Source organism: Coturnix japonica, chromosome 14 (genome assembly GCF_001577835.2).
Source record: "Coturnix japonica isolate 7356 chromosome 14, Coturnix japonica 2.1, whole genome shotgun sequence".
NCBI classification, from domain to species: Eukaryota; Metazoa; Chordata; class Aves; order Galliformes; family Phasianidae; genus Coturnix; species Coturnix japonica.
This window is the reverse complement of record NC_029529.1, coordinates 2,442,281-2,467,557: the sequence shown is the minus strand read 5'-3', so window position 1 is coordinate 2,467,557 and position 25,277 is coordinate 2,442,281. Positions and strand designations below refer to the sequence as shown.

The following is a 25,277-nucleotide window of genomic DNA, read 5'->3' as shown; positions in this document are numbered from 1 at the left end:
TCCATTAGCCTGCTGGGCTTGGACAGTCTGCATTAAAAACATTGGGCCCGTTTCTCTTTCCTTTGGCCTACCTTTCTGCTGTAGCCTTGCCCCAAGGCCTGCTGGCCCTGGACTGCTGCTCCACAGGACAGCCCAGTGATTGCTGAAAGCATTTACCAAACTGGGACCCCATTTGTGACTCGCTGTGTGGGATCCTACGTGTTTTGTCTGCTTTCTTAATATCTATGTGATATTATTCAAATTAGGGGAAAGGGGATGAAAAAACAAACGGAGAGGGCAGCGGCTTATGGGACAGAGCTCTTTGTTTCCTGCTAACACTTCTTACTCAGAATATTGCTAGAGCTGGTACAAATGATTTGATTGAATTAACCACATATTTATTTATCTATTAAAAGAAGTAACATTTTTTTATTGTCACACCACGTCGTGTTTGTAGGGAATACAAGGCCTTCTGTAAACAAACATGCCTAAGGAGGTACAGAATAATGTCTGAAACACGGATATGCATAGATTAGGCAGAATCATTTCACATTCCTTTGAAAATTATTTTTGTAATGGTACGAGTAGATTTCCCAGGAAAGAGTGTTCACAGCTGGGAAAACAGTTGCTGCTTTGAAGATGGTTTTCCCAGGCGAAAGGCTCACGTCCCCAACTGTGTTTGGGATAAACAGCACTTGGTGCATTTCTGACTTTGGTTTAAAGGAATTGTGTGTTTTTCAGCACATATTAACCAGCAAAAGTTCTGTGCTCACTCTGCCTTAATCTGTATACATTGAAATTCAGCTCCTTGCTTTTCCTCGTACCCAGGAGTTGAAGTGATGGGAGCTTGGTGGTGGAACACAACTGTTCCTGGTTAGCCACGAAGGGGGGAAATTATTTCACCTCTTGGAACAGAGCTGACATTTCCTTTCAGCTCTCGCTCTCTACTCAGTGGTGAGAACTTTCCTTGAGTGTTCTTGCTCAGCTTCCAATATAAATCCTTGCTTTCATGACTTAGCTGTGCATATTTGCAGGAAACTGGATCTCAGTGCAGGGTTCCCACTGATGGCCAAAGCTGCTGGGGATGCTGAGAATCACTGAGGGGGCAGGTGATACTGGGTGTAATGCCACCCAGCTCCGCTCAAGTGAGGATGCTGCTGCTGTGCCTTTGTTTTCTCATTCTCTATTTCTGGTCCTAGTTCATCACAGAGGCATCATGAATGACAGCTGCTAGAAAAGGCCCCAGTTACTTAATATAAAAATTAGGTCCAAACACTCTTATTTACTTATAAGCATCTTATCTCTTATCACTACTTATAAGTAAATAAGTAGTAGCAAAAATGCCCTCTGCATTTAGAGGCAATATTGAAAGCCACGTGAAATAGTGGTGTATGCTTATATATGTTAATTGATAAATCACAGATAAAATGGATCTTGTGTGTTAGATCAAAGCCATGTAGATGAATAAATTCTCATACATCCAACAAGTAATTAGAACAGAAAATTGATCTTTGGACTTACAGAAGCTGCATGAAGTGCTGTGTGTACTAGCATGAAGGTATTTGATGGGAGAGCCTCCTTCCTAAAGAACCAGACCCTGTCTTTGAATGCATTTCCCTACTCCTAATCGAATCCCACTAGAGTTCTGTAGGACACGAAGCAGATGATCATCATCATAGAATGTTTTATTGAATTTTCAGCATTATTTTAATAATTTGCATCTGTAAGGCAGGCTTTGCAAACAGCATACGTACACATGGGGAGATGGAGAGCTCTGCCTCTACACCCTTTCTAAAGCACGTCAGAACCATTCAGACAGTGTGCCAAAGAGTTAGAGTTGCATCACTAAGAATGGAGCATAGAGTTTATATGAAAGCATGGAGGGAAGGTGTGTGTTTTTAATAACTGTCGTTCTATTCTACCTTCACATTTTGACATAGCTAATAATAAATCTAAGCAATTTGTATTTTATGTTCTGTTGTTCATACAATAAATAGCACTTTCTGTCCAAGAAAGGCCTTACCCTGTAGCAGGGAAGGTTGAGAGGATCAGATATCTCATGGGGACCAGGGACAGGATTGCCAAGGATGCTCACACAGCCCGTGCTGTGGGCTGAGCACGTGTTTAGCTCCTGTGCCATCTGCTGTCAGTGTCAGCAGCTCCTGGTCAGCAGATCTGCACTTATGATCCATGGCACCTCTGCAGTGCCACGTGTCAGCACCTCTTCTGCACCACGATAAGGAAATAGCACGTTGCTTGTCTTGCTGTTCAGCTTTAAGTGATATCAGAAGTAATTCTTTTGAATTCAAGTCTTTGAAAGCCAAGAGAACTTCTAAATGACCTTCTTGCGGGTATTGCTGGCTGCATCTCATTTCTGTCTCATTGCCCAGCCCACAGATGGATTTTTGGAGCATGGGACAACACTGAGAGAGCTCTTTCTTGGGTTTCTCCCCACTTGCACTTGTAACTGAATAGTGGCACACAAGAGTTAAATAGTTGCTGTAGTCAGGTAAGGCTATTTCTCTTCAGCTCTGAATGGAAGAGAATGAATAGAAGAAAATCTCATTTGCCATTATATTTCTGTTTCTATTGAGAGAATATGCAGTAACGGAAATGTTGCTGTGGTTGAGGCAGAAGGCATCCATCTTTGCTGCTATTAGACAGCCAGTGAACTCCTGTCAGAACAGCCTTCATGCCATTGCTAAGGATAATGTAACAGGATCCTAGTATTTTTCCCATTTCTCTATTATGTCTTTGTTACAGAGTATTTCTGAAGTCCTTCCAGAAAACGTATGTTGTGCAGTTTGGAAAGATTTTAAGCCTTTGGAATGATTTTGCTTGCAGGTCAAGCATGGGGATTTCTAAACAAAGTCATTGCTTACCCTGCTGCATTACATCCTTACTTAGGGTATGTGCATTTAAAAATGCAGGGTTGGGGTTTTGTTCTTTTAATAATGAATAACTCAGTAGTTTGTGAACTTAGAACGTGCAGATTTCTATGTATATTTGTAGAAGACAGAGTTTGAGTGATTTGGAAAAACAGGTTGAAAACTTGGCTTGGTTTTATCACTGGAGTTAAACGACTTTGAATCCTTCCTAAACACACAGACTTGATGAGGCTGAGACAAGCATCTCTAAATCAGCTGCAGTGGAATGAACTGTATGATGTAAATAACCGAGGCAGCACGCGAGATGCTGAGTGAAAGGCAGTGAGCTGATCCTGCAGGGCCTGAGGTCCTGAGAAGGCATTGCTTTCTTGCTGTCAGCTTGGGTGGCTGGCTCAGCCTGCAGCTGTTCCTTCTTAGCTCCTGGATGTGTCCCACTGCTGTGTGATGGAATGGAAACCTAAAAGGAAGCTAAAAGGCAAGGGCTAAAACTTCCATGTATTGTATGTCAATGGAGAATAAATAGTTTGGAAAATACCATTTTTCCAGTGGTAGGGAAGACATCAGAATTGTAAATATGAATGGAGAGTGCTCAGACTTTCAAATCCAGTGTGTCTTACTAGGATGCAGCACATGGCACAGATCACTGTCTATCACTGTACACCTCTCTGCCAACAGAGCTTAAGAGTTTATGGGCAAGGTGTTCTGCAAGCATGTCTTAAAAATGGCTTGTTCCCTATCATATGTTTCTGTAGATTAAACATTAAGAGGGGAAAAAAAAAAAGATAAAATACATTTCTGAGGTGGAAATGTTTATTGGAGACACGTTTATTAAACAGAATGTTATAATAATAATAATAATAGCTTAACCTAAACAGTCTGAATGAGAAATGTCTGTCTGGCTGTGTAGCGATGGGCTGCTGTAAGTGTAATTGGTAACATGGGAGTAACCTTGTGTTGCAAAGAGATATTTGGATTAATTGAATTCAACCATGAGTTCAGCTCTGTGCACTTCTTTGTTTGAAAGTCCCAAACATTTGTGTGGTGCTCTGAATGAGTGGGGAAAGGCTTTTGGGTTGGAAGGGAAGGGTAGTATCCCCTCAATTCAAATCACTCTAATTTCCAAGCAAAATCATATGAATTCATTGATTCATTTTCAGGAGTAGCTGTTAACATTCAAACCTGCCCTTTGTGTGTGCATTTGTTTCTCCTGTTTATGTAGGAATAAGTTCAAATGGAATTAAATCATGCTCACAGTTGAATTCTACATGCTTTCACCTTCTGTAAACCACATTTTGACACGTTAAGTAGCAATCGAGTCATCCAGGTAACCTCCTCCCTTTTGCAGTCCTAATGAACAGCTGATAAAGTGACATGAGGGCAATATAGGAAGAGATGGTATCTTTTCCAGTTGGCAGAAGCGATATTAAAGACAATCATGTTTTAAGATCTCTGCTTTTTGAATTTGCTTCATAGCAGCTGTTCCCTTTTGGAGTGGGTGGGTTGAGCATTTTGGATTCTAGCCTTTGTTTTTTTTGTGGACCAGAAGGGGAAAGGAAGAAACTGTCGTTCTCTGCATCTCATCTGTCCCTCACAGGATCTGGGGTTGTTTGACCCACTGACTTGTGTTCCTTGCCCCATGCATTCATATAATTAATGCTTTACATGAATTAAACTTCATCTTGAGACCAACTGTCTTTGCTTTTCAAGCCTGCACAGTCACTGTGTGGTAAATCTCAAACTGTTGAAAGGATTCAGTGAAAGCAACTTTATGTGATTAAATTACCCATTAGGGGGAAAAAAACCCACCACCATCACCAACTTCTGTGCAGAGGTGTCATTTTTCACCTAAATGTAGTCATTTCAGGTACAGCTCGTAAACCTGAACCAAAATATCAACAGAAAGAACCTCTTCTGGTAGCTCAGGTGTGCAATGTGCTTTTAGACATATAATGGGATGCTGGATAGAGGAATTCTGTTTGGGAAACTGTATTGTTGCGACCCAAAGAAATTGGTTTATTCATGGCAAGTGCTGGGGTTACCCAAAGCTGATATGCTGTGCTGGGGCTGTGTGCTCACTTGATGGAAATGCATTGCTGGAAGTGTGATCTGTTCCTTCTGTTTGTGCTGTTTGAAGCAGCTGCCTGTCAGAAGGCTGGTTAATGCACACCGGGACAGAGCTGGTTGTGGTTGATTCCAATCATGAAAGTAATGAGGGAAAATGGACATATGTATGATTGTATGTATGATTTGCTGCTCTGTGTTGTCGAGCAGCTTCTATGCAGAGAAGGCATGGCAGTGCCTGCATCTTTCAGAGAGAAAATATCATTAGTGCTCTACCAGAAAGATGGGAGTAAATGGGAATTTCTCCTTAGTTGGTGAGTAACTGTCCCTTGGAAATGGCCAGCATCTGGGCTAACTCCTCTCTGCTGTTCCTATTTCAGTGTTCCAGGAACATCCATCTAGTTCCAATGCAGTATCATCTTGAGGCCTCTCTGCTAGTAGGTCAAACCTTTTGTGGCTACAACTTCACTAGGAAGCTGAGTATTTAATGAGAAATATGAATGGAATCACCATTTCCTTTGTAGCTTAATACTCTACTCCTTGTTTTAAGCATCTATGTTTTAGAAATCCTTTAGTGTGCTAATTGGCCCATATGTGACATTTAAAAATAGGGCACATCATCACATTGACTGGGGTTGTGGTGCTCTGCTTGGTGGAATTAGTTTGTATATTTCAGAGCTGCAGTGAGTGATGGATTAATGACCTTGTGCATGAATCTCTAGGAACTTTATGGCTTCCTTGGGGGAAGTCCGGCATTAACCTGCACTGAGCATCATCCAGATTTAAAACCCAGCTATTTTCTAGAAGAATTTAGAAGCTGTTTTTTCCCTACCATGTGGTGGTAACATTTGTTTTCTTAGCATCATTGGTCTTCAAATGAACAGAGCAACCAACATGCATCTTAAGGTCCCTAAGACCAGTGGTTTCTGGGGTTGGGGTGGACAGGGCACAAAGTGCAGTTCTGACCTGTTCACCTTTACAAAAGTTCTTCTTAAAAAAAGGAAAAAGAAAAGAAAAAAAGAGGCTTTTTCATCTTTATAAACATTTCTTATGGTCTTTTTTTGGAATGTGACTTCCTTAAAGCCACCTGAATGGGTCTGCTAAGTGGAGACAGATCTTATACGACTTTTGTTTGAGTCTGGAGGGAGATGTGGGTGCACACATATAGACGTGCTTGCATTTTGACTGAAAGTCCAATTATATCCATCCTGAGAAGTGCTGTCTTGGGAATCCTCAGAAGAGCAATGCATTACGTTTTGCTGCAGTTAAGTTCTTTGAGATGAACCATATAATGACAGATGATTTCAGGTTTGATCAAGCGCTGATATAAGCAGCAGATTAGATTTATGAGACGAGAACTCATCACCATTCTAGATTATATTAAGATCAGAAACAGTTAACTGTGGAAGACATGCTGGAATACAATGATGATAATACTATATAGTTCTCAAAAGCAAAGTCATTAAACTTAACATGTTTGGGTAAAAATCACTGCTTTCTGCAACTCCACATCAATTTGTTGTAATGATTTTCCCCCACTCTTACTGCAGTTTGGTTATTTAAGTGGAAGTACCTTCTATACACCAGCAAAACAGCATCTCTGATAATTGAGTTAAATCTAGAGTCTTCCTAGCTTGATAAAATTTTCTTCTATTTTATCATTCATGCATGTATTACATAAAATAAAGCTCCTTCAGTGCTCAGCTTTTAATAATCCTGCTCTTAATTAAATAAAATCTGACTATAACATATTCTTCTACATTGAAGTTGTCATAAAAACATTCCGAATATAAACCTTAAATACTCAGTAGAGCCATACAATATATACACAGGCGGGCGTGCTTTTTGCTGTTAGTAGTAAGCGTTTTGTTCACTCTTTACACAACTTCACAGTCGGATGTGCTGCACAACAGCCCTAAATCAGACCTCTGATTGCTCATTACTGTCGGGGATGACAGACGTCAAGGCAGCCTGACAGAACCGATGTAACGTGGACATCTTGGTTTTCTGCTCGATGTACAGTCGCAGTTTGTCTCTGAAGGTTTCCCCTAGGAAACTGTAAATTAAAGGGTTCAGACAGCTGTTGGAGAAAGCTGCGAGGTTCACGATGTGTCCCGTTAAAGGGTAGTCGTGTCTGAAGGATGGGCTGCTTGACGAGGTGGGCTCGCTTTTCTTTTGTAGAAGCTGGACACTAATGAAGACGTTTTCAGGGAGCCAGCAGATAAAGAAAACCAGGACCACGACGAATATCATCCGAAGAGCCTTCTGTCGGCGCAGGCGAAGGCTCCTGTGCTTGTGTGCTTTTATAAGAACTCGAACGATTAATGAGTAACAAAGACCGATGATCACAAAGGGGATGATGAACCCCAGGGTTATTTCTAGCCACTGAATTTCTCTTACATCTGCAAAGCAAAAATAGACCTCTCCGGTGTGTTGTAAGTGCACGGCTGTGAATGGCACTAGTGCTGCAGAAATAGATGCCATCCAGATGAGACCACAGCTCAACCTGGCGTGTTGCATAGTGCGAAACAGGTTGGACCTCATTACTTTTGCCAGTGCTATGTATCTGTCAAAACTCATCCACGTCAGAAAGAAAATGCTGCTGTACATGTTGATCTGAAGGAACAGAGACATGAAGGTGCATATAATAGTGATATCGTAATACTTTTCATCAAGATTAAACACCTCAATGAGAGAATCGGCAACTAAAATGAGATCGGCCACCGCGAGGTTGATGAAGTAAAGGTCTGGGATAGTCATCTTCTCACGAAAGCTTATGTTTACCACCAGAATCAGAATGTTTCCTACAAAACCGATGGGAAAAAGAAATATTGTGTAAAGGCAGGACAAGAAAAGCCCAATAATGTATTGTTGGTGTTCTGATTTATCTGCTAGTCTAGAAGACAGGCTCTCGTTACACAGATGGGATCCATTGAGGTCAAAAGTTGTGCTGTTACATATAACAGGTGGTACTGAGGCGGAGTAGGTTTCCATGGTTAAAGTATCTGCACAAAAGGTAACGGCACTCACAGTTTGGTTGTAATGCCAAAAAGATGAGATTTTGGGCTGTTTTCAAAGCAGTGGATTGGAAGCATTTTGATTGGAATGGAAGAGAGCCCGCACTTATAAATAGGAAATTCAAATTCTTTAGGAGCCGAATTAATTAGACTTGAAATGGACTGAAATAGAACAGTACAAGAAATACATTTCTTTCTTCCTTTTTTTCTTACAAGACACTATATGCATTGCAGATGGGAGCACTTGCAGTTCCTATATGCCGTAAGACCACGTAGAGATCTTTTTACCGTAATGGTACTTGGATCATTGCAAAGAAAGGTTTTCACCAGCAATTGTCCTTCGTGCAGGTTGGGGGATGGCAGAGTTCGAGCTCCATTTGTGTTCTGTTAATACTCAGTGCACATCCTTGGACCTGCAATTTGCAAATGGAAAACTGTTAATCTAATACTCCAGCGTTCTGCCATGCACAATATGCTTCCTCTAACTTAAGGCGTGCAGCTGAGGCTGTAGGAAATGTCATGTTGGAATGGATGCACAACGGTTCAGTTAAAAGGATTAAAATGAGTTTGAGATGATATTATATTGTGAGGGTGGATCTGATAAAACGTTGCGTACCGTTAGGGATCCAGTATTGGAATACGTGGAGATACTGAAATCAAATGGGAGAATTTGGCCTAATGAAAACAGTCTATAAATATAAAGTTTATATGCATGTGGTGTGTGTGTGTGTATTCAGTTCATCATCAGCTCGTAAGCTTATTAAGTAGGAGAGTCTGTGGCTGAGAAAGCAGCAGGCGAACAGCAGTCGATTCCTATTGCTTTCAGAGCAAAGGAAAAGCAGACTTTGGAAATGAAGGTAATATAAGCAGCGCACGGATTTACACCAACGTCAGTTTGTTTTTCTTTGCAATTAATTATGCTACATTGATTTCTGGAAGGGAATGGAAACACTGGTCATCCTATTTGTTTCCTTACAAACACTGAATGCTGTGGACTCAGCAGTGCTGGGAGTTTATTTAAATAAAATGCCAGACAAATTGACAGAACGGAAATGGTAACCCAGGGTAGATCGTGTTAAATGTTGAATATTCTGAATTGCTTTAATCTTCATCCTACCAGCAAAACTGGTAAAATTAGGGCTCAGTTCCACTTGTTAACGATTTCAAGTAGCACCGATGCACAGAAGGAGCAAACCAAGAATGGAGAAGGAGCCTTACAGTATTTGTAGTCAGAAATGCACGTCTCAGTTTGCTCAAATGGATTCATTTTGTTAGAAGTAGCCAGCAGATACTTGAATCAAAAGAGGTTTTACTTCGCAGTGAGAGCTGTAAGTACGCTGTCACTGTTGCTGTGCTTTGAAGCGTTTTCATAAGGTAAATCTCCATGCTAAAATATCCATGTGAAATTACGCGTATTTGAAGAAGGTTTGGTGTTTGTTTCAAGCTGATACCAGTGAGGCACGACCCACTCTTTCATGTAACACCCTTTTATCTTTCAGTAAGGCAGTAAAACGCTGTGAATAAAAGGAAGGTTAAGTTATGAGTCAAAGCAATTGATTCTACATGGCAGCCCTGTGCTCAGGCTTTACTAAAGTCTGAGAGCCCACCGAAACCCAAACTACTGCAAACATTACAGGTAACCACAGACTGTGAAGCACCTTGTTTTACCTTAATTCCATTTTTCCAGAGCTGGTTTTCCTGCAGACAGCAGAAGGCTGCTTCTCGCTCACATACGCACTTAATGGATGCGTCAACTTCCACTGCCGTGCCAGGATAAACTTGCCTTTAGGTGTGCAGAGCTGCAGGGAATGTCACCTGTTGACAGTTCAGCAGTAAGAAAATCATCTCAAAGTCTGTCCTGTTTTAAAACGCCTTAAATAAAGGATAGTTTACAACAGCAAAATGCAGATCTTGCTGCATGTCCTTGGCAATAAAACAAGCTTTATAGATTCCCAGGGTTGTTCTAATTTGTGTTCAGTCGAAGTGCTGCTGAACAGCCTCATAGGGCTGGAATTAACCCTGTTTCTGCTGGTTTCTTTTTTGCTGGATCTACTCGCGCAGCTGCTGTCTCTTATTTGTCACTTTTCTGTTGCATACTATTCCTTTTGCCTTCGGCATTTTGCAGGCAGGGCAGCGTATTCAAACCTAGAGCTCAGCTGATCAATTATTAACAGATTTATTTGCAAGTCACAACTGAGCCAATTTTACACACATACGAATCAACGCTTTCTGTTATACAAGATTTTCTTAAACCCCCGGGACAGTTTAGAGGAAAATATTTAGATGGGGTGAAATCTAGCAGCTAAGAAAGGTCATTTGCTAAACTACTGTTACAGATCTTCGTTTTCCTACCTGTAAGTCAGTCCTATGTTGTATGTATTTACATTTTCAGGTGTGTGTTGTCATCTTGATGCGTGGTAGAATCGTTCTGTTCAAAGCCCCTCAGATGAAATGAGCTTCTTTTGCAGTGAACCTGGAGCAGCAGCGAGCGTGGAGTCCTGCATTGAAAGCAGCAGTAGTGCAGGTGGAGTTTTGCATTTCATCTGTAGGGGGGAAGAAGTGCTCTGACATTTCAGAAACACCACCTACTGGTGGCTGCAGTTCTCAAGACTGAAAGAAAATGTGTTTTTCTCCTGAAAGAGCAATTGTGTCTTTGCATAATTAACTTTTGATGATGATATTGATCCGCTAACTTACTGTTAAGTGTCATTAATGAAGCCGTACTTCAATGCAATGTTCCATCACTATTTAAAAAATGAATTGGATCTCAGCATTAGGATTCCAAGAAATCAATGTTATTGGCTCAGAAGTGTGAAGTTAGCATGCTGTTTGTGAATGGTTTGGGCATGCATTACTGTTTAGCTGCAGAGAAGGTGCACACAGATGGCATTCTGGAGTCTGCCTGATGGGGTGATGGGGACAGAGGGCCTTAAAGTGCTTTGCTTTGAGAAGTGCATGGCTATGGTTGGGTTGTGGGACTGCAGTAATTGTCATGTTAGAAAGTCTTGTGATACTGGCTTTGAAGGGCTGGGTTTTTTTTTTCTGTTCTAAGAGCAGGATTATAAAGAAGTCTTTCTTGTTGTTTGTCCATCATGTGATTTCACTCTGCTTAGTTCTGTCCTTCAGAACTCACACTGATCCCATAAGGGCCAGCAGGATCCGTGTTTCCTTTTATGCCTAGAGGTGGCTTCTGGGTGTTCATGTTTGTTCTGCTGGGGTCCCGCTCCAGCAATCAGCTGCTCTGTCTGCCCCTGGTTTTCTAGCTGCAAGCATCAGCTGATTTGCTATCAGAATGTATAATGCTGTTATCGGTGCTGATTTTCTTGCTTAAATTTATGACAAGAAATATGTCTTTCTGCCATGCTTCGAGTGTAGGTAGGAAATTTCCTTCTGAAAATGCCCTCAAGTAGCTGTTTTTCCCGCTAGGAGAGCTATGAAGCATAAGAAGAGACCACATCTAATATGATTACATTGTAATTAGTGACTTCTGTGTAAATATTTTATGAGATGGTCATGTGAATTCTCTGAATTTTGTTTCCTAAAACAGATGACAGCATCTCCAGGCTCTTGTTTTTGCAATTGGGTTATTGTTACTGATTAATCTATCTTAATCTCACCGTTCAGCACTTCCCTATTGAAAAGGGCCACAAAGTGCTTAAAACAAATTTTAGCAGCTGCCGAATACTGCATTCCCTTTTCCTCCATCATGTGCTGATATCCCATAGGACTTTATAACAAGTGCCTCTGTGATCCGTATTGAACTGAATTGTGGCAGTAGTGCAGCCCTGCCTGTCGTGCCTTATTGCAACTGCTGCTGAGAACAAGTGTGGAAGCAACTGGTGTGCTTGCCTTCCTGCCATGTCCTGCTGCAGTAATCCAGCCTTTAGTGTTTTTCCTGGCAGCTCTTCTTAAATCTGTAGTAGTCAACTTCTATATATTTCAATAAAATCTAGCACTGTAGTGCTTTGAAGGAACACTAATGTAACTGTGATGTGCTGAGGTGTACCAAGAGGCTTGGAGTGGAGTACAATAGAAGGTTATGTAGGTTAGAAAGCGTCAGCACAGGACTAGTGTGCTGCAAAAAGGATGTGATAGGAGAGGAAGTGGGAGGTGAGAAGAGGAGGAAAAAATGCTGCTATAAAATCCAAGTTCTGCAAGTAGATGAAACTCCCCCCCCCCCAGAACTGTCTCATCATTCTGTTAGCATGAGCAGCACCTGTGACCTTATCCAGCTACTGGGTAAGGAGCTACACCTCCTGCCTGGAGTACCTCTGTGCTTTATCCTAACCAGTCACAGGATCATCCTGCAAAGAATCGAGCACAGTTTGGGTTGGAACAAATGATTGTGTTTTGTGCATGCAGAAAACATTGCCTACAGTGTATTTGTTTGTTCAGCCTTTTTAGCTGCCAATAATTCTGAGAATGCATTTTTCTTACTAAAAAAATATATATTTTTAAAGTTCAGCCTTTGCAGGGACAGCACCTGTAGCCGTTTGAGCTATGTTTTGTTTTTCTGATGCTGTATATTGCAGAACGCTTCGAAGAGAGGAGAAACACATCCAAATGTTAGGAAATGGGATCACAGCACAGTGTAAAAGTGAAGGATGATTCATTGTAGAACTTCAGTCTCTCTCCAAATGTGATAAGAATAGAGTTCACAGGGCAGCAGTCCTTTCTGACTCCAGCAGTTGAGTCTGGCAGTCCTTCGTGGGCACTTCACCTCCAGTTGTCCAAATGAAAGGATTTCATAGTTGTCACAAACTGATCCTAAATGAGAGAATAAAGATTACAGCACTATGGAAGCAAAACGCATTCTTTCATACCAGTCACTGAGCGAATCAACTGCTTGTGCAAAGTGTATGGTGTAAAAGTCGCATAGCGTACTTGTTATGGCTAAACTGAGCTTTCACCCTGCCCAGATCTGCAGCTATCTCAAAGTCAAGACAAACTATGCTGGAGCCCTTTAGGGGTTTGTAAGTTTGAAATTCAAATAGGGGTGTAGCAGCTCAAGTTATGATTCAGCTGTGCAAATCCCGTCTCTCTTTAGCTCGGATGCTGTTTTGCAATGGGACCAGATTGGAGCCAGCTGGTTCAGAAAAGTCTTTAGTCTCTACATGTTCTTTTCCACAGCATGTTACCCATTCAGAAATGCGTGCTTGCACTTCAGCAGCCTGCTCATTTCTCTGAGTTTTTGGAATTGAAGGGTTGTTTTTTTTTTCAGACAAGCTGGTCTTGAATGTGTGTTACCAGCACAGAAATATTCTTTGAAATTTCCAATATATGGCATTGGTTATTTTTGACAGCGTGCCTACAAAAATATCTGTGCTGTTTCTTCTGGAACGTAGTGCTCAGAATTGGGTGAGGAAGAAAGTGGGCAGCAAAACTGTTGCTGGTATGGATGGAAAAAAGATCAGAGTGGACCAATTTAATTTTATTCTTAAAAAATGCACTTTGATTTATTAATTGCTTAGAAATAAGCACTGTTAATCCGAGCCAAAGCTGCTCTTCTACCTCAAATTTGACTGTTTTATTGTAGCTCTTTTCGACTACTTCTGGCCATTTTCCTCTGCAAGTAGAGTTAGATACCTTCATATTCTAGTTGAATCAGAAGTAGATCTGTAGGATTGCATGTTCATTGTCCTGAATTTTAATGGAAATTCAGTGTAACTTTATCAAGAATGATTTTACAAAACATTTCTGTGTCACTATAAATTATTCTAATGAGAGTTTGGATTTTTGTTTCACATTTCAGCCCCTTCTCTCCCGATTCCTTTTGTTCTCTCCTTTTCAGTTCGTCTTTTTCCTGTTTATAGACATTATGACAGTACAACCAGCCGTGCAGAAAATGCTCTATGTCACCATGCAATAGCTTAGGAAGAGACCAGAGCACAGTGCTTCCCATCACACAGACAGCAGCAGAAGCCGTACCCAGCAGCACTCACAGCTTTGCAGCAGTAGTTTGTTCTTGCTCGTTCCCAAGTGTTGGCTCTGTCAGTAGCTGCCACAGGCTTTATTTCTCTGAGACATTTGGCATGGTTCTGCTTGACCCACACACTGCAGTACTGTCATGCTACATGTACTGAGCCTCCAGGCTCCTGCAGGAGTTTCTGTGTGATTTGCTCACGTCAGACCAGTTCCCAGGACCCAACCAACATTCTCTAACCAGGCCCTGTGTATTTGCTGGCTGGGTTTACTTTCAGGCACCTTGAACAGTAACACAGGACTCAGAAACAATACAATATTTATTCTTTCATCCTTTGAATATATAGAAGCAGTAAATAAAGTAGAATCCTTTGTGCATAATTCCCATTCTAGAAAATAACATACTTAGCCATGAAACTATGATATTTTCTACCTGATCTGAAATAAACAGCTTACATCTTCCGACACGTCCTTTTGCTCGGTCTCTCAGCTTGCTTTGCTGATGTGCTGCTCTTACAGCTCCTCTCTGCAGGGCTGATGTTCAGACCTTGTTGTTTAAACTCCCTCAGCTGCAAAGCAAAACTTCAGACGTCATCCGAGAAATCCTTTCACAACTATATAATTGACTCTTGTGTTTGAAGAGGCGACTCTTATCTACGTATCTCCTTTCTATCCAGCATCTAATAATGGCCTTTTTCTGTGTGATGTTCCCTATTTATCCATCTGCTCGTGCTGGCAGCAGGACAGAGCTGAGTGGGAGAACAAGCTGACATAATGCAGTGCAGATATTTCACCAGTTGATTTTTACATCTTGTGGAAACATTGGTCCTTATGGTCATGTTGGGAGGATTGCCCTCTCTTTGCATGTGATATAGTCACAGAGCCCATGAATTTCAGGGCTTTTATTTCAGGACTAGATCCGTATATCTGCATTCTAGATCTATGCACGGTGCATTTGGGCAGATGTCCTTTAGTCTTCCACCTGGCTGCTGCTTTGCAGAACGTGTTCCTATTGGTAGAACAGTGCCCACATTGCTGTATTTCAATGTATACCAGTTTGCACTGACTCTGCACACAGATCTGGACCCTACCAAGATGACTTAAAGCTCTCTTTCTTTCCCCATTTTGCACTATTTACCTGAGAATTCTCCTCTAAAACATATAATGTTCCTCTCCTACCTCCAGCAAAGCCTCGATTTCTTTCTGGATCTGGGGCTTGCCTTCTTTTTTGCCTTTTTAAAAGCATTTCTCCTGTTCTGGGTCTGGTTTTTCTCTCTCTTTTTTTTTTTTTTTTAGTTAGGATAATAAGGAGTGTGACTGTTCAAGGCATGTAACCTCATACTTCTGAATGAACTCATCAAGAATGGCTTAAATCAATAACTGCATAAAGTCTCAATGCAAAGTTGAAGCCGAGCATACTTTAACAAAAAGCTTTCATTCTTGCACAAAGTTTTAATTAGCCATTCTGTCCATCTTCCCACTTCAGTGCCTCAGAAAGGACACAAAGTTCTTTATGGACCAACTTTTCCATTAGTTTGAGGGGGTTTTGTGGTGTTTTCTTTTGTTGTTTTGTGTGTGCAAGAATTCAGATTAAAACCTTGGAACTTCCAGCAAATGTAGAAGAGAAAAAAAGGAAGGAAAACCCCATTTTGTGTGTGTGTGCAGTACAAGCAAGCTATGAATTAGGCTTGCAGTATCACTGTTTGGGGATTATGGTGGACTCTTAACCCGTGTTTCACTGCTGTTCTTACTGGAATTAAGCAATGTTACAAAAATATGAGTGGGGCAAGAAAACCCAGTCCAAAGAGGAAACAAACCTGAGAAAATGCTTTGGCTGCAGATTTTTACCTTAGTTAAAGTTGCTACGGGATATGTTTTGGTGTGCATCCTTACTAAGGCATTGCTACTATCACAGAAGCATACTTCTATGGCTGCAGTACTTCCTGCTCACATTAAGTGACATGCAAAGGGAGGAGTTGAAACAATATTTACACACACATAGGAACAGTCCCCCAGGTCCTACATGTTTCTACGTGTTAGATCAATGCAGATAGCAGACTAAATGTATTTTTCTTTCAGTCCTGCTAGCTGTATGATAGTCCAAGTTTGGGATCAAAAGAGAGAACAGTTGTCCTTCACAAGGCAGAAGAACCATAGGAAGTAGATTGAGAGTTCTTAGGAGAGCAGGTATTACTGGGACATCATTTCAGGGCTCGTAGGTGTTACTGGGATTTCAAGGTGGCTGTTGGTGCTGTGTGCCCTTCGGCAGCTCCGTATGACTTGAAGTATTCTGTCCCTGCATGGTTTGTGCAAACAGAGTATGAGTACCAGACTAGCACAGCTCTCTGAGAACAGCACTATTTCTGCAATATTCATCACGAGCTCATCCTTTGGAGTTCCAATGCTCATCTGTAATTTCAGTGTTGTCCTGAAGAGAATCATAATGTTATAAAATAGGCGGCATATAAATGCGGTTATGCTTATAATGAACACAGCAAGGTAAGTACAAATGTGCTGTTGTAAGGCTGGAGCTTCAGCAGGGGCTTCTTTAGCAAGGAGGGCAATAAAGGAGACTATCTGAAGAAATGATGGGATTCCAAATCCAAAGGTGAATTTAACAATCTCGTATTCAGGCCATGCAAATAATGGATCTAGTTGGCAGTCTGTTTCCACGTGGTAGTTATCTGTGCCAACCAACACTGCTTCCATCAGTGACAAGCAGAAGGCACATAGCAGAACACATCCAATGCACACTATGGGGCGTTGGGTTACTTTGCTCAGAGCAGTCCTGGGTGGGAATCTCTTCAGTAACAGTGTGAGAAGCATCAACACCAAAGAGTGCTGAGAGCTGAAATAACTGAAATTGAACAGAAATGACAGGACGCTGCAAGCAAGGTGGGTCACTCTAATGTAGTCAGGTCTGTTGATGACTGTAAACGACAACAGAATCATTGTGGTGTTGCTGATGGTAAAGTGCAGGAGAAGCGAGTCTAAGTGTTCCATGGCTTTGTTCTGCGCGTAATTCTTTATGAAAATGACCAGAATGCACACACCAGCTATCAGTCCTGTTGGCACAAAGAAGGCGATGTAACAGTGCATAAATCTTGATATGACATTCTGAGAAGCTATGAATGCTTCGATTTCTTCCAGGGAGGTGGAAGCCAGGCTCTTGCTTGGGTAGCTGATCCACGTCATGTTGTGAGCACTCATCCTTTCTGCCCACGGAAGTTAGAAACTTAAATGGATAAGGAAGGAGAAACAGGTGTTAAAAGTACACTTGGCAACATCTCTTCATTTGTGCATTACATACTTTGCAGAAGATCATTATTTTTCGCTCATGCTTAAGCATGAAAAAAAAACGATTAGCGGTGCATTATAAACCCCCCAGTAAAGTTCTGCCATAGAAGGATTTTTTGTAGCTGAGTTCTGAGCTCCTGACGCTGGAGAAATTTAACAGTAACACGGATGGGCTGCTGGCTCTTAGTGCCCCTGGGGTATGTTGATACAGTAATTCTGGTACCTCTCAGTGTTTGGAGGATCCTTCAGAAGCCAATAAGGTTCATAGGGAAACCTTGTATGTATGTTGAGTAATAGATACATGTAAATATGTTTTATATGCTGTAAACATAAAGGACACATTTTCTTGTGCAGGTTAGTTCAGTAAATAACAGACTCAGTAACAAGAGTGCTACACTTGCAGTTGTATTCCATGCATCTTTCCCCCAAGGGATTCCAGTGATTTTAACTCTTATAGTGGAAGTAACTTTAAATTGGTAAAAGTTCGTAAAGATACATGGGTGTTTTCAGGCGCTGCTCATTATAGATAAGTCAGTGTCTTAATGCTGTTTGACAGTTCATTTGTGGTTGTTACCTCTGACATTACTTCACATTTCTGATATTTTTAATCTCTCCTCAAAATTGGAATTCTAATACTTTAATTCAAAAAGTTGACTTATCGAAGTGGCTCTGATTAAGTGTATGTATATAATCTTATGTAATTATAATTGCATTTCTATAAAACCATAGAGTTATGTTTTGATTAAGCAGTGTTCTTTCCCTCACTTTAAAGTCAGAGTTTTCCCTTTCTGGAGGTGCTGTTCCAGGGCAGGAGTGCAGGACATGCATGGAGAAGTTCTGTGTCACAAAGGGCTTTGGTCAGTGTAGATTTAGATGCAAAGTTATTGAGGATGTGCTTTAAATACAAGTAAATTCCTCATTAATCAAGTAGCTCCTGCAGAGACTGCTCCCCTTGGCTCTGTGGCTGTTCTTTATGTTGTCATGCATAAATGTGGTTGACTGTGCAACGTAGTCACTGCAGCCATGGAGCTTGTCAGGCCTACTCCTGGCTTCCATCTGCTGCTTTGGTTTCTCTTCATTTCCTGGAAATCTAAAGGCCACCAATGTCTGACTTCTACAACACATCTCTTAAACACTGTGGAGAAGCCTCCTCAGTGAAGCAAACAGTGTAAGTCTAACTTTGCCCTTCCATTAAAAGAGAGGTGAGAAGCAGAGCCTGATTGTGTTTGTGCAGAAGAAAAATAGCTCCATTTCCTGTTGATCAATGCTAGCAGCTGTAATGTGTTCTGAAATCCTTGCTGGTCAAATAAGATTACAGTTTATAGTGCAGGTAGTTACTCTTTCTTAAGTTACTCCAAGCACTGTCTCTGTTCTTCTTTTAGAAAGTCACAATGGTAATGTCAGACTATTTTCCTATTTGGTTATGATGCCTCACTAAGTATTTGAAAGAGAGCAAATGGCAGTTTTGCATTCTGGTTGTGCTAGGAAAGGGTGGTGTAACCTTTCTGTGCATCTCTTTGTATCAGAGGGGACAGCTTTAGAGAGCCCTTCAGCATCAGCACTTCTCGACCATAGGAAACAACTCTTAGAAATTCTAAGTCTTGACAGTTTTGAAACGTTCCCCATGTTCTAAGTTCATTCCTCACGCTGAACTGAATGTGGTTGCTCCCAGCATGTCATATTTGTGCTGTGCTTGCTGGGCCGGGTCCTTTTCTGCTTCCTGGAGCTGTCATTGTGCCCTGTGAATGCCTCAGGATGTGAATGAGTTCTTCCTCTCAGCTGATTAGGGGGAGAACTGACTTCATCGTTTCTATTTAGGCCCTGGTGACTGAGACCAATATCAAAATATCCCATCAGAGCTCCCATATATAGAAGCTGTGGCAGAACTTAGGCCTTTTCCTCAGGTTAATTAATGAGGGAAACTCCCAACATGCTGTTTGAGTCATGGTTTCCTGCATTGCCTTTCTCTAATAACACATCCTCTTCCTCACCTCAGCTCCCTCCCCCCACTTTATTTTAATTCATTTGCATGCTGTTAATCCTTCCTTCACACGGCTTCAGTTTTTGTTCTCTGAGGTTTGTCTGGCACTGTTTCCCCACCCGTATCCACCCTCCCTTTTGTGCAGGCGATGGAAGTGACTACATTCGGTTTCTACTGTCCGAAGCATTCTGCTTCACTTCCAATAGGTGGAGCTGAGGAAACGAGCACGATGTTTGCAGAAGTAGTTAAAAAATAGCAAGTAGTGAATAGCAGCTTTCAGTACCGAGAGGACCCAGTCTGTAAGGTCCCTTTACTTTCTTACCCCCTCATGCACTGGATGGTTAACTGCTGCAGCTGGCAAGTTTGGTCTCAAGGAAACTTCTGTTTGTTTAAAGTCTAGAAAGAAGAGCTCCTAAAACAGGGAGTTTCTGGCTGGCAGCTGAGCTCTCCCTCTATAAAAAGCCTGGGCAGGGCAGCCGGTCTGCCAGTAGCTTGGAGAAGGAGAAACTTCTTTCCCCCATCATCCAGCAATGCACACAGTGCTCCTTGTGCGACTGGGCATGGGCTGCACCGCCCTGCGGAAACGATGCTGGTGCTTTGGGGTGGGGGGTTAACACGTGTGTGAATTTGACCTTCCTGTTCAGGCTAAGTGGTGGAAAAATAATAAAGAGGGGAGGGGGGGGTTGGTTGCAGTGAAATACCATCTTCGTTTTTCTTGTAGTGGCACCACAGCAAAATTCCTACACTTTGGAAAGCGTTTGAGGCTAAAGAGTTCCGAAATCCTACTCAAAACTTCTGAAAAACCGAAAGATTTTCCTTTTCCCAGAATATGAGTCAGCAATAACTGAGCATAGTCTACAGCAGCACTGCCGGTGTGTTTCCTGCCTATAGAACCCTTACAACCCTGTTAGGATTATCCAGCAATGCCCATCCTTTAGCAGACTGCTCATAGGGAATTGCTAGAGTCTCTCATCCACGCCACTGAATGGGATTTCATCATCTCCCCATCGTCAGCTCGGTGGGAGTTCTGCATTTAGCAGAAAGCAGTTGTCAGATTCACTCCATTTAATGCTCGGCTTTATTCAGCTTTACGGGTATGTTTCTCAGTGACACTGTTTTGTCTGGTTCAAATGTTGTTAAAGAAGCAAACATTAATAACTTTATACAAGACAACCACAGCTTCACAATTCTCGTGCTGAATAAAACATTGCATATCCAAAGTAAGACAAAGCACTTACCTTTCCAGGAAAATGCTCCACAGATACAATTAGCCGAGACTTGCACTGTGAATAGTCAGATGAGTTATAATCACTGTTTGGAGGCTGTAGCCCTTTCTATTCATGCAGAGAGCAGTGTGTGTATATCACAGTAACTTCTTTTGCTGCTGTAAATCGCGATGAAAAACTCCAGTGCTTGCTGGCTACAAAAACATTCAGTTCTGCAAGGGAAACAGGAACTGGGTTTACATCATTCAAACCCGTACACGTTGCATGTTTAGCAAACCTATGATTTCACCATGTGACTTTGAAAGTTCAAATTATCCTCTGCAGGGAGATATTTTAGAACAGTAAAGTAGTGTTTTGTCACGGCCATTTCTGAGTCTGTGAGGCCATCCAGTGGAATTTCTGTCCTGCTCATGAAGCAGTTCGACGCGTGTCGGCCAGTCTTTGCTATTACTTTTTTTGGTAAGTGTGCTGTTTTAATTCCTCGGGCTCTTGAAAACCGGTTGAATAAATACAAATCCAAAGCCCTCGCTAAAGTGAGCAAGTATTGGATAAGAAACTACTGTGTGTCCCGGTTTAAAAACACGGCATGTTTTTATTTCTCTGTGTTCTGGCTCTTCGGACACCCCCAGGATTGTGCACATTCACCAGATTACTTTTCCAGATGCTCCGCAATGACCGTGAGGTGTTAAAAGCCGTGATTTTGAGTCTGAAGTATGTTCTGAGTTGGGCTTAGCATCCATCTTCTTAGGGACTGTTTAATAGTATTTTCAAAACCTTAGATGGAAATGAGCAAGAAAAGATCGGCTCGTGATTATTCCTGTGCACACAGCCTTGTTGTTGGAAGGCATTAGCTGCACCGTGCTTCCTCATAGGAGCACATCCATGGCAAAGCAGGTTATTTTCTAATCCTGTAATGATTTGCTGTAGCTTTGGTCAGTGCTTTCTGTCTCCATGGTGTTTTACCTGCTGCATTTTAACAAGCATTATTGAAAAATGAGTGGAAAAAGACAAAGCACTTCAACAAAGCAGAATAAAACCAATGTGGGCTCAGAATGGGGCTTGCAGGTTGGCTGCAGGCACAGTGTCAGCCCAAGGTTTGTCCTTCCACCCAAAGGTGAGCATTGCTGCCACAAGCGCTTCTCTGAAACCAGATGTGGGTTGCTTCAGGCTCTGTGGAGTAGCTGTGCCCCAGAGCAGCTCTTCAGTAGCTCTGAGAAATGCGGTTTGCTCGGAGCTTGCACGTGTTGTTCAGAACACCCCAGCTCCCACACGGGCTTTGTTTTTGAACATCTTAGCATAGTTGTTTGTTGAACTGGGTGCATTGCTTCCCTTTCATTCTTAATAGTGTTTCCAAATCACTATTGAAAAACTTGAAGCTGGCTGGGTAGTGTACCTGTTCTGTATGGCACAGCTGGTCTGGAGGTGGACCCGAATCCTTGCTTCTTCTGTTGGTATCAATTTCGTGTAGTTAACAAGGGTAAATGAGTGCAAGTCAGGCAGATGTGTTTTACTGTTGGTTTTCCATGAGCTATGCAAATTTGAAGTGTCACCTTATCCTTTATATGGGACATAGGGCTGTGCAGAGATGCACTGAACTGTATAAACAATCCAATGGTTGTGCTGGAAAGGCAAGAGAATTTTAGGAAGTGTCTGGTCCTCAATTAGGAGACACTAACTTGCCTTTTTGGGTTTGAGAATGGATTGTGAGCATACACAGAGTAACACTGAACAGCCAGCTCTGACAGCACGGGGTCCCTCACCAGCACTTGGTTCTGGCTACAATTGCCTGCTGGGGTTCATCTGTTCCCAGTGTGCCCTTTGTGAGTACCAGTAAAAGAGAGAAAAATCATTGTCTGCACCAGAAGTTTAAGGGTGATTCAAATTGTCCTTTATAAAGCTTTATTCTGAGGTAATTAGTAGTCAGTCAGTGAAGGAGGAGTAACTCAAGTGAAGATAAGCCCCGGAACATCAGCATTGAGACTGCATTTCCTGTGTTTCAGTGGCAGCTTTTCTGCTAATGCAAAGTGTGAAGAAGAGCTGGGAGGGAGCTCATCTTCTAGTGAGAAAAATTATACAGAGAGAACCAGAAAAACAAAAAGAGAAAAGCTGTTTCTTACACATCCTGTCTTAAAAACAAACAAACCACCAAAGGGAAAGCTTGCATCTTCACATTTATGTTCACATTTACAAACATTATCCCATATCACCTGTTATTATCCAGCTGTATCTAAAGGAAAGAATGCTTATCATACTTTGACTGGGAGCAAGCAGCATGCTATAATATGGACGTTGATCCAAAGAAGAACATCAGAAGGTGTCCATGTTCTACAGGTGGAGAAGTTTGGGTACTGAGAAATGTGTTGTCTCTGTTGGTATCGTAACACCTATAAAAGGTGGTTTTAGCAGCAGCTCAGTGCTGTTACCATCACTGTTATTGCACTATTGAAAGAAAAGCAAGATGTTGCTGCTGTGAGGTCAGCTGGGTCTTTTCTTAAACAATAGATCAGTTCAGTTCCGTTTGCTTAAAGGATCACAGGGCACAAGTCATGAGAACAGCGGCAAAATAGGATGGGGTTGTATGAACCTTCAGAAAACTGCAAAAAACAAAGGTGCTTGAATGTCTGCTTGCATTATTTTCACACTATCTGTATGAGTTATATGTTGATTACTGACTAGCATGTGTGTGTGCTCTCAGTGGATAAGGTGAGTGTCATAATTGTGTTCAGCATAGGGCAGAGGCAGCTTCTCTTGCCTTTCTGGTGGATGGTTATTAAGGAAAGTGTCCCTTTGTTTTCTGATGGGCTGTTTTGGAACATCCAATGGTTGTTACTGCCTGTTCCCAGCATGCTGTGATGAAGAGTGATGTTGTGTTACTGGAATTATGAACTGAGAAACAACCTACATTTTTCCTGAAGATATTTTTTGGTCAGCTATCATGTGTTTCCATCCCTCTAGTGTAATTATCCAACAAATATAACCTGAGCGTGGGATGCTGACCGCAGGGAGGCCAGGGGAGGCTCAGTGTGCTGAGCTGGCTGTGCAGAGCTTCTCTTGGTGGCACTTGGGCACCTTAGGGCTTGTGTCAATGCACTGACTCATGATTCCTGCACAGGGGATCTGCCTTGGGCTGACATTTTCTTAACTAACTTATTCTGTATTATTATTATTATATTATTATTATTTTGAGAAGAGCATCTATTCTAAGTTTATTGTTATAGTGACACACGATTGAGAGTCACTCTAAAATTGTTCTCCTCGTTTGGTCTGTTATTCAGCAGCAAGCAAATTTGCATCCTCAGTTAAAAGAGCACGGAACTTCGGGCCTTTGAGGTAAAACATAAAGCCAAACAGAACAACAAGGAAGCCTGTACACAAAGCCAGGAGCTGCCAGCTTGGAGAGCTAAAGGAATTCTGCTTGTGAATGGATTTTAGAATAAAAACCATGTCGTTGTTGTTTCTGAGTTCATTGTAAGTTTGTGGGGGTTTTGTTTGCTTGCTGGCTTCTTGATTTCTTCTTCTGTAAGTGGAATTGAGATGCTTCATGCTTCTGTCATGTAACTACGGCATATGGGACTCAGCGGTGGCATTTGGATATGTGGATGCTTTGAGCTCCTTTGGTCAGCTCACTGCAGAGCTGGTTCATCTCTTTATTAGACAGACAAACTGATTGTAAGGTATGTGGAGCCATGTGGATTTGTGGAATTTAAACTGTCTGCTTGGATAGGGTTCAAAAAGCACGAGCTGGTGATGTGGGTACACAGGCACTGGTATTAATAATTGCCTGTGCCTCTGAGGCTGCTCCTAAATCAACATTGCTGCCTCTTATTCTAGAACAGCCGTGCTCTGTGCTGGGTTATCACTGCTGTCACATCTCAGGTTTGCTCACCCATGATTCCCCATTAGTGATTTTATATTGGCTTATTTGGGCATTGTTTGTTGTTTTATAAACAGTGTTTTCTTACTGTTATTCTACAGTGATGTTTCCATCAATCACAAAGTAAAGATGGGTAGATCATGTAGGTAACTCCCCAGTGAGGGCTGAAAATGGCTGTATTTCCAGATCATGCTTTAATGAGGGGTGGAAAACATCTTTCTCAAACAGTATCTTCTATAAAAGAACAGGGCTCTGCGTAGCCCTGCAGGTGTTAGAATGGTTATTTAATTTACATAGGCTGTGCTGAAAGGTTTCAGAAACTTCTTTATTAATAATGAACGAAATCTATTTCATTTTGAATTAGTGAAACCGTAACTTAATTGGGAAGAATTACGATGCTCTGGAGCTGGCTGGGAATGGCACTTTGATCTCTGAGCATCTTGTCTATGGCAGTGCTTAGTGCCAGATGGTTCAGATCAAACACAAGAAACATCTGCTTTAAAAAAAACCTAAATATTTACATCTTCTGAATAATCAGACTTCATAGTCTGGTTAAATGTCCTGCAGTGAGGTTAAAAACACAGCGACCCATTGTTGAGGGTTGTTTCTTACAACAGAATTTTCCCTTACATACCTTGTTGTTTCAGCAGCTTTGTAGCAGTGATGACTAATTTTGTTTCTTCTTCCACGTGCTTGCAGGCGGGACCTTCTGGTGTGTACGTTTATAACCAGAAACTCATCTAATATTGTTACCATTGTGAACATAAACGCTTTTAGTAGTTGTATGTATCACACGATCTTTATGACGTGCATGTTCTGTTAGTGACCACCAGGTGGTGTCTGTACAACAGTTTTGATCCTAGAATTCACATCTAAAATACCCTTTGTTTGAAAGGTGAGGTAAGAAACAAGTGTGGAAATACTGCCAGCTCCAAGATGAATTCTAGCTTAAATTTGCAAATGTATGTGCTAATATTAGGGTTTTAGTTTGGTTGTATCATTGGTAACACATAGTCTTACATAGAAGCAATG

General features: G+C 41.7%; 3 protein-coding genes across 3 annotated transcripts in view; 1 reads left to right on the top strand and 2 right to left on the bottom strand.

The window, feature by feature from the left end:
- Positions 1-25,277, top strand: part of C14H7orf50 (chromosome 14 C7orf50 homolog) — a 93,062-nt gene that overhangs the window by 5,147 nt on the left and 62,638 nt on the right. The window lies entirely within an intron of this gene.
- On the bottom strand, positions 3,664-11,115 carry GPER1 (G protein-coupled estrogen receptor 1). The gene is made up of 3 exons (XM_032447606.1): positions 10,298-11,115; positions 9,614-9,760; positions 3,664-8,358 (listed from the first exon to the last, which is right to left on the bottom strand). The coding sequence occupies exon 3, from the start codon at positions 7,920-7,922 to the stop codon at positions 6,849-6,851; it is 1,074 nt and encodes a 357-aa protein (XP_032303497.1). The 5' UTR covers positions 7,923-8,358; positions 9,614-9,760; positions 10,298-11,115; the 3' UTR covers positions 3,664-6,848.
- LOC116654085 lies at positions 14,169-21,489 on the bottom strand. Its single transcript, XM_032447607.1, has 2 exons — positions 20,384-21,489; positions 14,169-17,102 (listed from the first exon to the last, which is right to left on the bottom strand). Exon 2 carries the CDS (start codon positions 17,075-17,077, stop codon positions 16,058-16,060), a length of 1,020 nt encoding a protein of 339 aa, XP_032303498.1. The 5' UTR covers positions 17,078-17,102; positions 20,384-21,489; the 3' UTR covers positions 14,169-16,057.

Bases quoted from the DNA above. Each gene is read 5' to 3' on its own strand.
- GPER1 (XM_032447606.1), bottom strand. From the start codon at position 7,922: ATGGAAACCTACTCCGCCTCAGTACCACCTGTTATATGTAACAGCACA.
- LOC116654085 (XM_032447607.1), bottom strand. From the start codon at position 17,077: ATGAGTGCTCACAACATGACGTGGATCAGCTACCCAAGCAAGAGCCTG.